The 11124-nt window shown below is 48.9% G+C and overlaps 3 protein-coding genes across 3 annotated transcripts; all 3 read left to right on the top strand.

The window, feature by feature from the left end:
* Nucleotides 1–4648: 4648 nt before the first annotated feature.
* LAJ45_09462 (uncharacterized protein) lies at nt 4649–5149 on the top strand (the record flags this gene model as incomplete). Its single annotated transcript, XM_046119005.1, has 1 exon — nt 4649–5149. The coding sequence occupies one exon, from the start codon at nt 4649–4651 to the stop codon at nt 5147–5149; it is 501 nt and encodes a 166-aa protein (XP_045967820.1).
* A 1211-nt stretch (nt 5150–6360) lies between these two features.
* LAJ45_09461 (uncharacterized protein) lies at nt 6361–8543 on the top strand (the record flags this gene model as incomplete). The annotated part of the gene is made up of 6 exons (XM_046119004.1): nt 6361–6436; nt 6501–6813; nt 6891–7076; nt 7141–7728; nt 7787–8327; nt 8379–8543. 6 exons carry the CDS (start codon nt 6361–6363, stop codon nt 8541–8543), a joined length of 1869 nt encoding a protein of 622 aa, XP_045967819.1.
* Nucleotides 8544–9931: 1388 nt separating this feature from the next.
* Nucleotides 9932–10604, top strand: LAJ45_09460 (uncharacterized protein; the record flags this gene model as incomplete). Its single annotated transcript, XM_046119003.1, has 2 exons — nt 9932–10275; nt 10403–10604. 2 exons carry the CDS (start codon nt 9932–9934, stop codon nt 10602–10604), a joined length of 546 nt encoding a protein of 181 aa, XP_045967818.1.
* Nucleotides 10605–11124: the final 520 nt, after the last annotated feature.

The following is an 11124-nucleotide window of genomic DNA, read 5'->3' as shown; positions in this document are numbered from 1 at the left end:
GGCAGGGGTGCGATGTGTGAGATTACTAATGCAGAGGTCAGTGATTGTACAACTAGCGTGTAACGTGGGGTATAAGTTGGGCACATATAGGCTAGACAGATCCACATGAGACCGAAGCTGAAAGTTACAGACTAAACTGTATAGTATTATTTATAGAACAATAACCAATACAAACTATGTACGTACAGAAGGATGGTTTTTTTGGTAAAGCAAAACCCAGCACCGCGTAAAGGCAGAACGGGACAACCTTATAGCTGTGGTAGGTGTGGAATCCAAGGAGAGATCGAGAACGGGTAGCCACAATAACATATCGATAACGCAGGAAGCACAGGGATTTTAGGTGATGACCATGAGGAGCTGTACGTTAGCTGTAAATTCGAGAATTGGGTAGCTAGTGTACAGCGGTGGGTAATAAGTGATCAGACAGAACGCCACCAAAATACGCATTTGCAGGCAAAATTGTGGCTAGGCCGTCCGATGACTTAATACCCACCGCTGTACCGAAGGGAAGAGCGGGTAGCGATAGCAAAATGTAGACTCTCAGACCCGGCAATCAAGTATAGAGCCTAAGGAGAGAGCGGGTAGCGATAATGGAACGCGGGTGGCGGACTAACGGACGTTTGGGTGATGAAGATTATGAAGATAAGTATGATAGACCGGTCACGAGGAAGGGGAGGGTACGCTCGTTGGTGGGAAGAACCAATATAAGTCCCTCACGATATGAAAGATATTTAGGTATAGTACTGAAGGACGGGCCGGGGCAATGAACGTGATGGCCCCCGTAAAGAGGAAAGATCGAGGTAGTCCTTCTGAAAGCCTCCGCAAAGTCAGAACGAAGATCAGCTATTAATTTGATTTTCTTAAGATCGGTTGTGAGTGGTGTGAATTGATAAGATGAGAACGTACATTGGATTCTTGAGGTTAATCTTGATAAAAAAACATGGCTCTTGTGGACGTGCCTTACGCGTTGTGGGCTGACGCGTGATGTAGAGAGCTGTTAAAAGTGAGAGACCTAGACAGGGACGCTTGGAAGCGGAATGAGTAAAACACCAAGTAGAAAATCGAAAGAATTAAAGGTACGCAGAAGATCATAGAGAGATCACAGTACCTAAAATTAAAACGGCGGAGCTCTTACTCCGGCTCCGACGGCCGGGATCCCGAGAATGAGTATGGATAGAGAAATTGGACATAACACGATCGTGAGACTAGTAGCTGGGTTAGGGGAATCGATACGAAACATCTGAACACATATATCATTAGTCACGAGCACGAACCAAGCCCGACAGCTGGCTTTTAGAATTTGGCCGCCTTGTTACCCTCTCTCGAATTCACGTTCGCTTAAAACCCTTTTTTTCGCTGTAACTCTTTCTCTTCTTCTTCTTCTTCTCTCCTCGTGGGCGGCGGTGGCTTCGAGGCCCTCATTCAGTTAAGTCTTTCCTTCAATTCCTCAACTTACTGTCTTACTTTTCTTCAACATCTTTGATAGACATCGTACATGTAGGTACATGTCTTGTGTACTTTTAGGAATATATCTATTTTTCCACTCGAAGGATTTATCTGTCGATTGTGTCCTTTCATTCGAATTCTCGAATGGGAAGTTTTCTTCCTCCCCTTTTTTCCCTTGATATTTCTGATTTCTAACCTTCTTTCTTTATATCGAAAATCTTCCTCTCTTCTTAATCTATTCTTTCATGTGTCGACTTTTCTTTCTATTCTTTTAGGTTGCCATTTCTTCTCTTGTTTTCTGATTTCTTTTTTCATGTAAGGAACGCTCTTTTTCCCACTGGGTTTTTTTTAGTGAGGTTCCTGTTTTCTGTCATATTTCTTTTATTTTTCCTTTTTCTTATTTTCCTTACGTCATGACACCATTTCTTTTATATTTCTATTCCCCCCCCTCATACCATTATCACCTCTTGTGGATCGCCCATCTATGATAGATGGGGTTCCTTTTTCATATTTCTCATATTCTTTATTTCCCCCCTCATACCATTATCATGTCTTGTGGATCACCCATCTATGATAGATGGGGTTCCTAAAATGTACTTGTTATGACTGTATCACTATCGGTTCGCTCTTTTCCCAAGCATTGACCAGCTGGGTTTTTAATGAGGTTCCGCGTTGTCTGTCAAATAGAATACAAGTCATTTTCCGGTCAAATATATGTGCATGTACTAGTGATTATCGTAAATGCTTTCATTCGCCATTTATCTCTTTCATACTCTGTGAGGGTATGAGCATGTGAGGCGAAACTCTCATGTTGTGTATCCCTTAAGGGGTCGGTGATACGGTATAATACACAAAGCTTCTACATTGGTGAAATATCGTAATATATGCCATCAATGGTTGTAATTGGAGGAATCACATACACGGGGAAGCGTGAGATTTACTTAGACATTCCGAATCCATCTAACGTCCAGCTACAGTTATTTATCGGGTTTATCTTGTGTAACAGCTATGCAGACCCGCCTTCAAGCTTTCGCCCCATCACTAAAAGCTTTCCAAAACCTTATCTTATCACACCTGTAGATACAAGGCCACGTGTAAAATGGACCCGAAGCCGTCATGGACGTCCCGCCAACGCGATCGACACCCTGTAGGGTGGTACTAGCGACCGTGTCCAGTCACAGCCTGGCTGTCGACACATGTCACCTTCATACCAAGCTGAAGTAGATACTTGGCTCTTTTCCTCCTACGACGTGATGGAATCTTCCATCCCATTCATTATCTATTCACTCTTTTAACATATCCCTCCCCGACGACCGGCCGCCACATGTACAGCTGCCAGGCACGAATCCGAGTCATGATTGGAATCTATGTCCACTGTGCACGTCTGTTGCACGTCCTCGTGTGACATGGCAAGCTGCACGCGTCCAGTTTATGTACGTGCGGGGTCATATTTCATCTCTGGCCATCTGGACGCGGCACGTATACAAGTGAGTGCACAGTATCCTATCGAGCTTCTAGTAGACTAGAGCGGGGAGTAATTGGGCTAACATTTTACGTTTTCGAGGTGTAATAGTTACCTCCACGATTTTACTTGTCAATTGCAAATTTCTTGTTTCGCGGGAGATATGTTGCCCTGTGTTTCGAACGGCCTGGCTATACCGCGTCTCGGAACACGATATTAGAGACTTTGCGTTGGGAGAGCCAGCTCCATTTTAGTAGCAATTGGCATTGTGACCAAATTATTCAGCAGAGCCAGCTCTTGTTTTGAAGCCAGAGCAATAACCAAATCCCCAAATTAGACCTCCGCTCCGTATTTTCCTCACAGCTCAACCAATACTTGTCTAATTTAAAAGATTTTTGATTCTCAAGATAGCCTGGAAGCATATCTATCACTGACATGTTTTAAAAGTATTTAAACAAATGTTGTGATTTGCAAGACTTGTCTTGAGTAGGAGGGAATGCTTGGCGAGGAACAATTCCAGGCTGCGCAACCAGTGGCAACAGCTGCATTCACAGCGCAAAGTGAAATGGAGATCCGGCTCCAGCTCTAAAATTCTTGGCATTTCTGTGACGGGCTGCAGCCAGCGCAAAGTCTCTATTTGCCTAGCTAGTCTCAAGCCGGGGTGCTTGATTTCTCAAGAAAAAGTGCATCCTAGGGTTCCTTGGTGAAACGCCTATTGTACTATAGCTATATATAGCTAGGTCCTTCGTTGGGATTGATGAAGCCACGCCAGATGACGGTAAGCCCCCAGGACGGTGTGTAGCTGCTATAATAGGCATTGCTAACGGCCAAACATCACTTCTGTTTAGATCATCGATATCACGATCGATACCAAGAACCTCAAAGCCGACGTTTGGTTCATCAGCCAAGACGGAGGTCAGTTCTGGTGCACCAGTCCACCGCTCGCTTGGCATGTCTTATCAGGATTGACGTTGGGTTCTGGGGACCATCGTTACCAGATCGGGCCATGCCGCAGCTAGCCGCATCGATTCCTAGTATGCCATTCCCAAAACCGTCCAAAGCGCTGCAGCACCAGGGCAAACACGTCTATCGCACCTTTAAGGGTCCACAATCTCGCAATCTTGCCTGCAACAGCGTATTCGCCAAGACCGAGTGATGGACCGTGACTGTCTTGGCGCTCACTGACGTCATTGCAATCTTCCCCACGTTTGCTTTCGAAATTTCTCTAGCCTGCGCTCGACGTCGTTGGAATCCAAGGCCACGCACAGGCTAGAGCAGAAGGAGAGAATCATGCCTGTGTTCTCTGGCAAACAAAGGGCCAAACTGGTGGAGATTCCCGTTGTCCGTCTCGGGCTTTCCGTCATTAGATGTGAGGCGGTGACATCATGGCCGCTTTATGCGCTCATCAAACCTCCTCGGGAGGCAAAGGGGTGGTGGTGGTGGGGGGAATTGCGGGATATGGGGAAGAGGAGGAGGGATGAGGGCACACTTTATATCGCAAACATACCCAATAATACTTTCGTCTCTCTCCTCGCTCCTCGCACCGAGAGGAAAATAAGCATAAAGGCCCAAAACAAAGAAGCATCAACCTAACATCATCACCCACAAACCGACCAAACCACACACCCCCACACTACAAGACCATACGAAACCATTAAAACACGTGAAGAAGAACAAGAATAAGAAGCAGAAAAAAGAAAAGAAAAGACCTTAAAGACTAAAGATAAAGTATATCCCACAATGCGCTCTGTCCTCCACCTCCCCCGCTCCTTCCTCCTCACCCGCACCGCCGCCCCCTCCGCCGCCACTACCCGCGTAACCCTCTCCGTCTCGCGCCGCCGCTCCTTCACCCGCAGCCTCGCAACCCCCTCCACAAGCGGCTACGGCGATGCCGACCAGACCGGTGAGTCCGCCCACCCCGAACGCGCCGGCTCTCGCCCCCGCATCGACACCGAGCACCCCGGTCGCGAGCCCGTAGACGGAGGCAAGGGCACCGGCAGCGGCGGCACCGCCGAGACCGGCAGCAGCAGCAAGCACAGCACCAAATCCTATGGAAAGGGCTACGGCGAGGCGACTAGCGATACATCGCACGGAAAGGGCTGGTCCGAATATGATGACGACCGGGCGGAGGGGGACAGCGCCGAGGTGCAGCAGCATAACCGCGAGATGGACAAGCGCTATGACCATAAAAAGACAGGACCTGACGAGAAGGTTGGGAAGGGCTTCTGGAATGGTGAGTGAGAAAGGGGTTTCACAGCCAAAACAAGCCCCCATCCTGGGGTTCCCTTTAATTTTTTTGTTTCTCCTTTACTGATTCTTGGTTTTTGTTTTATGGCATGTGAAGATGGCGAGGCGTGAAATAAGGTTATGTAGTTTGTTGGATCCCTGGCGATATGTCTCTCATTTGTACCACCCTACTCTACTCTGCCACTCTGCTTGGGTGAAGGGAAGGGAGGGGAAGGAGGTGCATTTTGAACGACCGGGGAGACTTTGTTTCTATTTCTGTTCTAGGACACATCTGCATGTTGGTGGCCTTTCTATGTGCTTTCGCATTGCTATTATTGTTATTGATGTTGCATGATGTTTGTCCCTTGTATTTTTTTGTTTTTTTTGCTACTATTACGGTGCATGGATGATGAGAGAGAGAGAGAGAGAGAAAGCGTGATGGGGGAATGCTGGCACAATGAACACCTGTCACGTATGTAGTAATTTTGTACATGTACTCTACAGTCTTTGATATGATAGGATAGCAGTAAGCTACCGGGGGCCGGTATTGAGCAATTGGAATTGAGCACTTTGTTATTTTGTCTTTCACCAGTAGAGTTCGAGTTCCTTTACCGTGTCTAACAAATTGCACCAATTGCACCAATTGAATCCTTACTCCCAACTCACAAGCTTCCAATCGCCCTTACCGTAGACTCTGTAGTTGTTGGTGTTCCTTGCTTGTGTAACACCGAACCTGTTTCCTTGATTACAATATCAGTCACGTGACGCATCCTTTCACAGAATGACGAGAGATTGCATCACCTCCGTTCCAGCCCACATCCAACCCTTTCCTTTCTCCACAACAACAAGGCGGGTGCGTCGATCGATGCCCGGCATGAGGCATGGAGGAAGGTAGGCAGGCAACAGTAAAGTAGATTTTAGTGGAGTTGGCGTCCGGTCCCGTTACAAGTAAAGGAACAAGTTACATAGCGGCATCATTACGACACCCGGTTTTTTTTTTTTGAGGGTAAGGGGGGGGGCGGGTGGGAATAAATAAAGAGAGGAGAGCCCCGGAGACTCTACCCTTAATTTTTTTCCATTGTCATCTCATCTATCGATTCTACCATCTCGTGTGTAGAGTGCTCGAGATATCCGTGATACTGTTTACCTACTTATCTACGACAGACGGAAAGGGATTGATTTGATTTGATTTGAGTTGATTGATTTTTTTATTTTATTTTGCAACCATGAAGCTCTCGCACATTATACTCGCGGCTGCGCTAGCCGGCGAGGCCTGCGCCTGGGGAATGGGCAGCAAGACTGGTTTGCTTTCCCCGGCCCGTTTTATTTATTTCGCCCATATATATTTACTGACATGAGCTATAAGCCTACAACAAATGGAACGAAAACGAGCTCGAGCGCTGGCTCAGCGACCACAACGTCCCATACCCCACACCCGCCGACCGAAAGGATCTCGAGAAGCTCGTCAAGGAGAACTGGAACAGCAAGGTCGTGAGCCCGTACTCCGACTGGGACACACCCCAGCTGCAACACTACCTGTCGGAAAAGGGCCAGCAGATCGACGTGGAGCAGGCAAAGTCAAAGAACTGGCTGGTAGACAACGTCAAGAAGGCGTGGGAAGAGACAGAGAGCACGGCCGAGGAGGCGTACGGCAGTGTCAAGGGGTGGATTTTTGATTCGTATGTTGTTTTGAGCTTTTTTGTGGTTTGAGTGGTGGTTGTCATGATGACGTCATTAACCGTTGTTGTGGCTGCAGGTGGTCGGAGAGTGCGCTCAAGGCATTCCTGGACAGACACGGTATTCCAAACCCACAGCCCCGGACCCGCGACTCGCTTCTGGCGACCGCGAGAGACAACTACGAAACCGTTGCCAACAAGCTTGGCGAGACCACCGCATACCCCGGAAACTGGCTTTATGAATCTTGGAGCGACAGCGATCTGAAGTAAGCATGCATGCATATTTCTTGCCCAAATTATCATTACCCTGCTAACCGCCGCCGACCACAGGAAATGGCTTGAAACCCACGGCTACGCTGCACCCCAGCCATCAACCCGCGATAAGCTCATTGCCGTTGTCCGTCGCAACTCCCGTCTCGCGTCTCTAAAGGCAAATTCGGCTGCCAACTCCGCGCAGTACCACGCCAACAACGCTAAGGAAGCTGTCTCAGACACCATCTTCGACTCGTGGAGCGACAGCAAACTCAAGGAATTCCTCGACAAGAACAATGTCAAGGTCCCTCAAGGATCTGGTCGCAACGAGCTCCTGGCTCTTGCGAGGAGGAACAAGGCTTACTACACTGGCGATACCGTCTCCGCTTCTGCAAACAGTGCTTACGGCTCTGCAACTTCATACGCCGGCGAGAAGGCCTCCCAGGCAACCGATACCGCCGCTGCATACAAGAATGATGCTTTCGAGGCTTTGATTGAAAACTGGAGCGACAGCCGTTTGAAGGAGTACCTTGACTCTCGCGGTGTCCCTGTCCCACAGAACGGAAAGCGTGACGAGCTTCTCGCAAAGGTCAGACTCAGCAAGCACAAGGCCGCCACTGGATTCGGTGCCTGGACATTTGACACTTGGACATATGACAACCTGAAGTATTTTCTCACGTCCCCTCCCCCGATTGCTCTTTGATTTCTAACCCACTATTATTAGGAAATGGCTTGACGCCCGGGGTCACAAAGCTTCCGCCAACGCCGCCGCCTCTCGTGACGAGCTCTACTCCTCCGCCGTTTCCGCTTACTCAGTCGCCAGCGTTTCCGCCGCATCGGCCGCATCAGTCGGTTCTGCCTCTGCCGCCTCTGCTGCTTCCTCCGCCGCCTCGGTTGCCTCAGCTTCCGCCTCATCTGCTGGAACCGTCGTCGGATCATCCGCCACCTCCGCAGGTTCAAAGGCCACCGATGCCGCAAAGGATGGAGCCAACGTAGCCTATGATTCAGCCACGGACGGAGCAGCCATCGCATATGCCTCTTTGACGTCTGCGCTTGCCGCTGCTACTGACTCTGCCAAGGATATCACCTTCGACACCTGGTCTGACAGTGAACTCAAGGCATACCTCGACCGCTACGGCATCAACACCTACCAGGGTTCCACCCGCAACGAGCTCATTGCCGCGGCGAGAAGAAACGCACACGCCTTCCGATATGGCTCCGCGGACCAAGGAGTTTATGGCCAGTTTTCCACTGGTATGGGCTGGGTAAGAGACCGTATCTATGAGATATTGGGATACGGAGCTAAGAAGGCCGAGGTCGCTGGTGATAAGGCGTACGAGGCTGGACAGAAGGCTGGTGATAGGGCCTACGAGGCTGGTCAGCAGGCTAGTGACGCTGCGAAAGAGAAGGTGCAGCAGGGATATGATGCTACGAAGGAGAAGGTACAGGAGGGTTATGATAGGGTTAAGGAGGAGTTGTAGATGGAGAAAAATTACTAGGCGAAATTCCCTTTTCGTTTCTTTTGTTGAGTAGTGGGGGATCTTCTTTGTTGTGACTTAAAGTTATTTCCTATGGCTGTGCTTTATGAAGATATGATGTGGTTTACTTACTTGGGGATTTGTATTTCTGCATTTTTTCCTTTTCTATTGATGTACTGCAGGATTAACAGAAACCTTTAATCTTATATTCCGGTATTTATAAGCTATTTCCCATAAGTTTTGCAATTGATGTATGTTGGAACAAGTGATACTTCCATTTATGCCCGGGCACCCAAACCTTTCAAACTTGCTCTTAGTGTTCGAAACGAAGGAAGATGAGGGTGACAATGATTGGATCAAGTCGGAACCACAGCTTAACTTTATAGGAGCTCAAAACAAACACATATTGCTTAACCAGATAAAACATATCCGTACGCATCGTAACCGTGTCTAAACACCGATCCCACTAACTTAACCCACAAATCAACTCAAGAAATGACCACCAACGGATCCTCACATCATTGCTCTTGGGCCACCCTGAGATTAGCAATCACTCCAGGAAAAAGAAAAAAGAAAAAAAAGGGCGTGGCTGGCGAGTGATATATGGTGATGCAAGTACTCGGCCCGGGTCCGCGCATAGCCGCGAAGGCAGCGGAGTGACACTTCATGATGTGATCGAAAAAAATTGGCGGATGGAAACTATTGGGGGAAGGAGACAGCTATAGATGCAGCAAACCATTACCAAATATGATGGACAATTGCTGCTGGAGTGATGATAAGGATGAGTTGAATGATGATTATGGCGGAAGAGAGGGGATGCGGAGCAGAGGGTCGATCTGGGGTTTTGTTTATCTCTTGGCACACTTCGAACAGCACTAGTACCAGTCCTCTCGCCGATATTCGGGGCCGATATCTGGTGTGTCAAGCTGGCCAAGTTACATACACCAGAACCCAGTACTAGGCGTAGGTGACTTATCTTCATGAATCCAAGCTTCGATGGCTACACCCAGCTCCCATCCGCTTCTTTGTCTTGTCGTCTTTGTGATAATGCATGCGCACCCTCGGGATCCTGCAGTATTCGAGACATCCTTTCCATCCTGCTCCCCTAACTAAGGCCCGCTGTCAGTTCTCTGCGAAGCCCTTCTAGAAGAGTCCCAGCCATCGGTCCCTCGCATCTAGCTATGATCTCTTTCAGTCAATACTGGTAACTCAACAATCCTGACTCTAACTATGGGATTGAACGATGTATCTCATAGCTGCCTCCCTCCAAGTATACATCTTCCCTCCCTCCCTCCCTCCCTTCTTGCCGCTCCCTTCCTCATGATCATATCACTGATTGCTAACCTCCACCACTCCCAAGCACCAAACAACCCCCAATAAATACCCCCACGATGAACCACCTCGGCCCCAGCACCACCAGCACCCTCACAGTCACAATGTCCAAAACCGACCCCTCCAACTACCCCCTCATCCGCGAGCTGCTCCAGCACTACCCCTCCTCCTCCAGCAGCAGCGACGCCCACCCCTCGTCATGGCTCTCCGACCCGGGCGTGCTGCAGGTGCTGAGAACCAACATGCCAACCGGCTACTCGGACCCCACGCTCCTGAGCCGGACGGGGCAGCTGCTGATGTATGGGTGCCCAAAGGCGAGCTGGAGGCACTGTCTAGTCGTTGAGGGCCTGCCGTGGAGCACGCTCAAGCAGGATCTGGAGGCGCTGTTTGAGGTGCATGACAAGTGAGTTTGGCTCATATACATGCAATTCGTCTTTTTGAAGAGTCAATGGTACCGCGGAGCTGGATGTGGGTGTGGAGAAGAGCTGTTGTAGGTGTGTTAGTACGTTAGCTAGTGCTGACAGATGTAGTGTTGAGCCACCAATTATCCTAGGGAACGACAAGGCGTTTATGGCGTTGGTGTACATGACGGGGAGCAAGGCGTGTGAGGTTGCGATTACAGACCTGGACGGGGCTGTGGTTGGCGGGGAGACGTCATTGAGGGCGAGATATGCTGGACACGCGGATTTAGAGCGGGCTTTGAAAGCTCAAGGAAGGGGTTCGATTTCTTGAAAAGACTGGGAGCTAGCTGCGAGGGTTAGGGCTACAAGTTGTTTCTTGCGTTTCAAATTCTGTGTTTGGTGGTGTTTGAGTAGACCTTTAGATCGATTCGGGGATTGCTTATAGACGGGTATTTTTTTTGCGGTGTGTCAGGTTGAGGAATGGGGTATAGGTTAAGTGGTGTACTTACTAGCGTGTGTACAGTGGATGTCGGGAATTTTTGGTATGTCTGAGCTGTTGGGGTGTGTAGGATTTAAATGAACTGCTTCTTGAATTGCCAAGCTGTCCAAGGCTAGTTGACCCGCCACACACACCGGTAGATACAGCGAGAGGTAGATTTATTATAGAAACAGGGTCTAAAAACAGTGTTTCTATGGCTGGGCAAACCAACAGGACTCCTCCCATACTTCTATCAACAAATCGAGCAATAGGTTACTGGGCAATTGCAAGTCAAGTCAAGTCAAGTCGACCACATGCATGTGATTGGGGTGGATGTCCTATTTTGTTTCCGTTTCTACATAACGATCTCGGC

Source organism: Morchella importuna (assembly GCF_003444635.1).
Source record: "Morchella importuna strain M04M26 chromosome Unknown Morimp01GS036, whole genome shotgun sequence".
Classification (NCBI taxonomy): domain Eukaryota; kingdom Fungi; phylum Ascomycota; class Pezizomycetes; order Pezizales; family Morchellaceae; genus Morchella; species Morchella importuna.
This window is presented reverse-complemented; position numbering and strand designations above follow the sequence as displayed.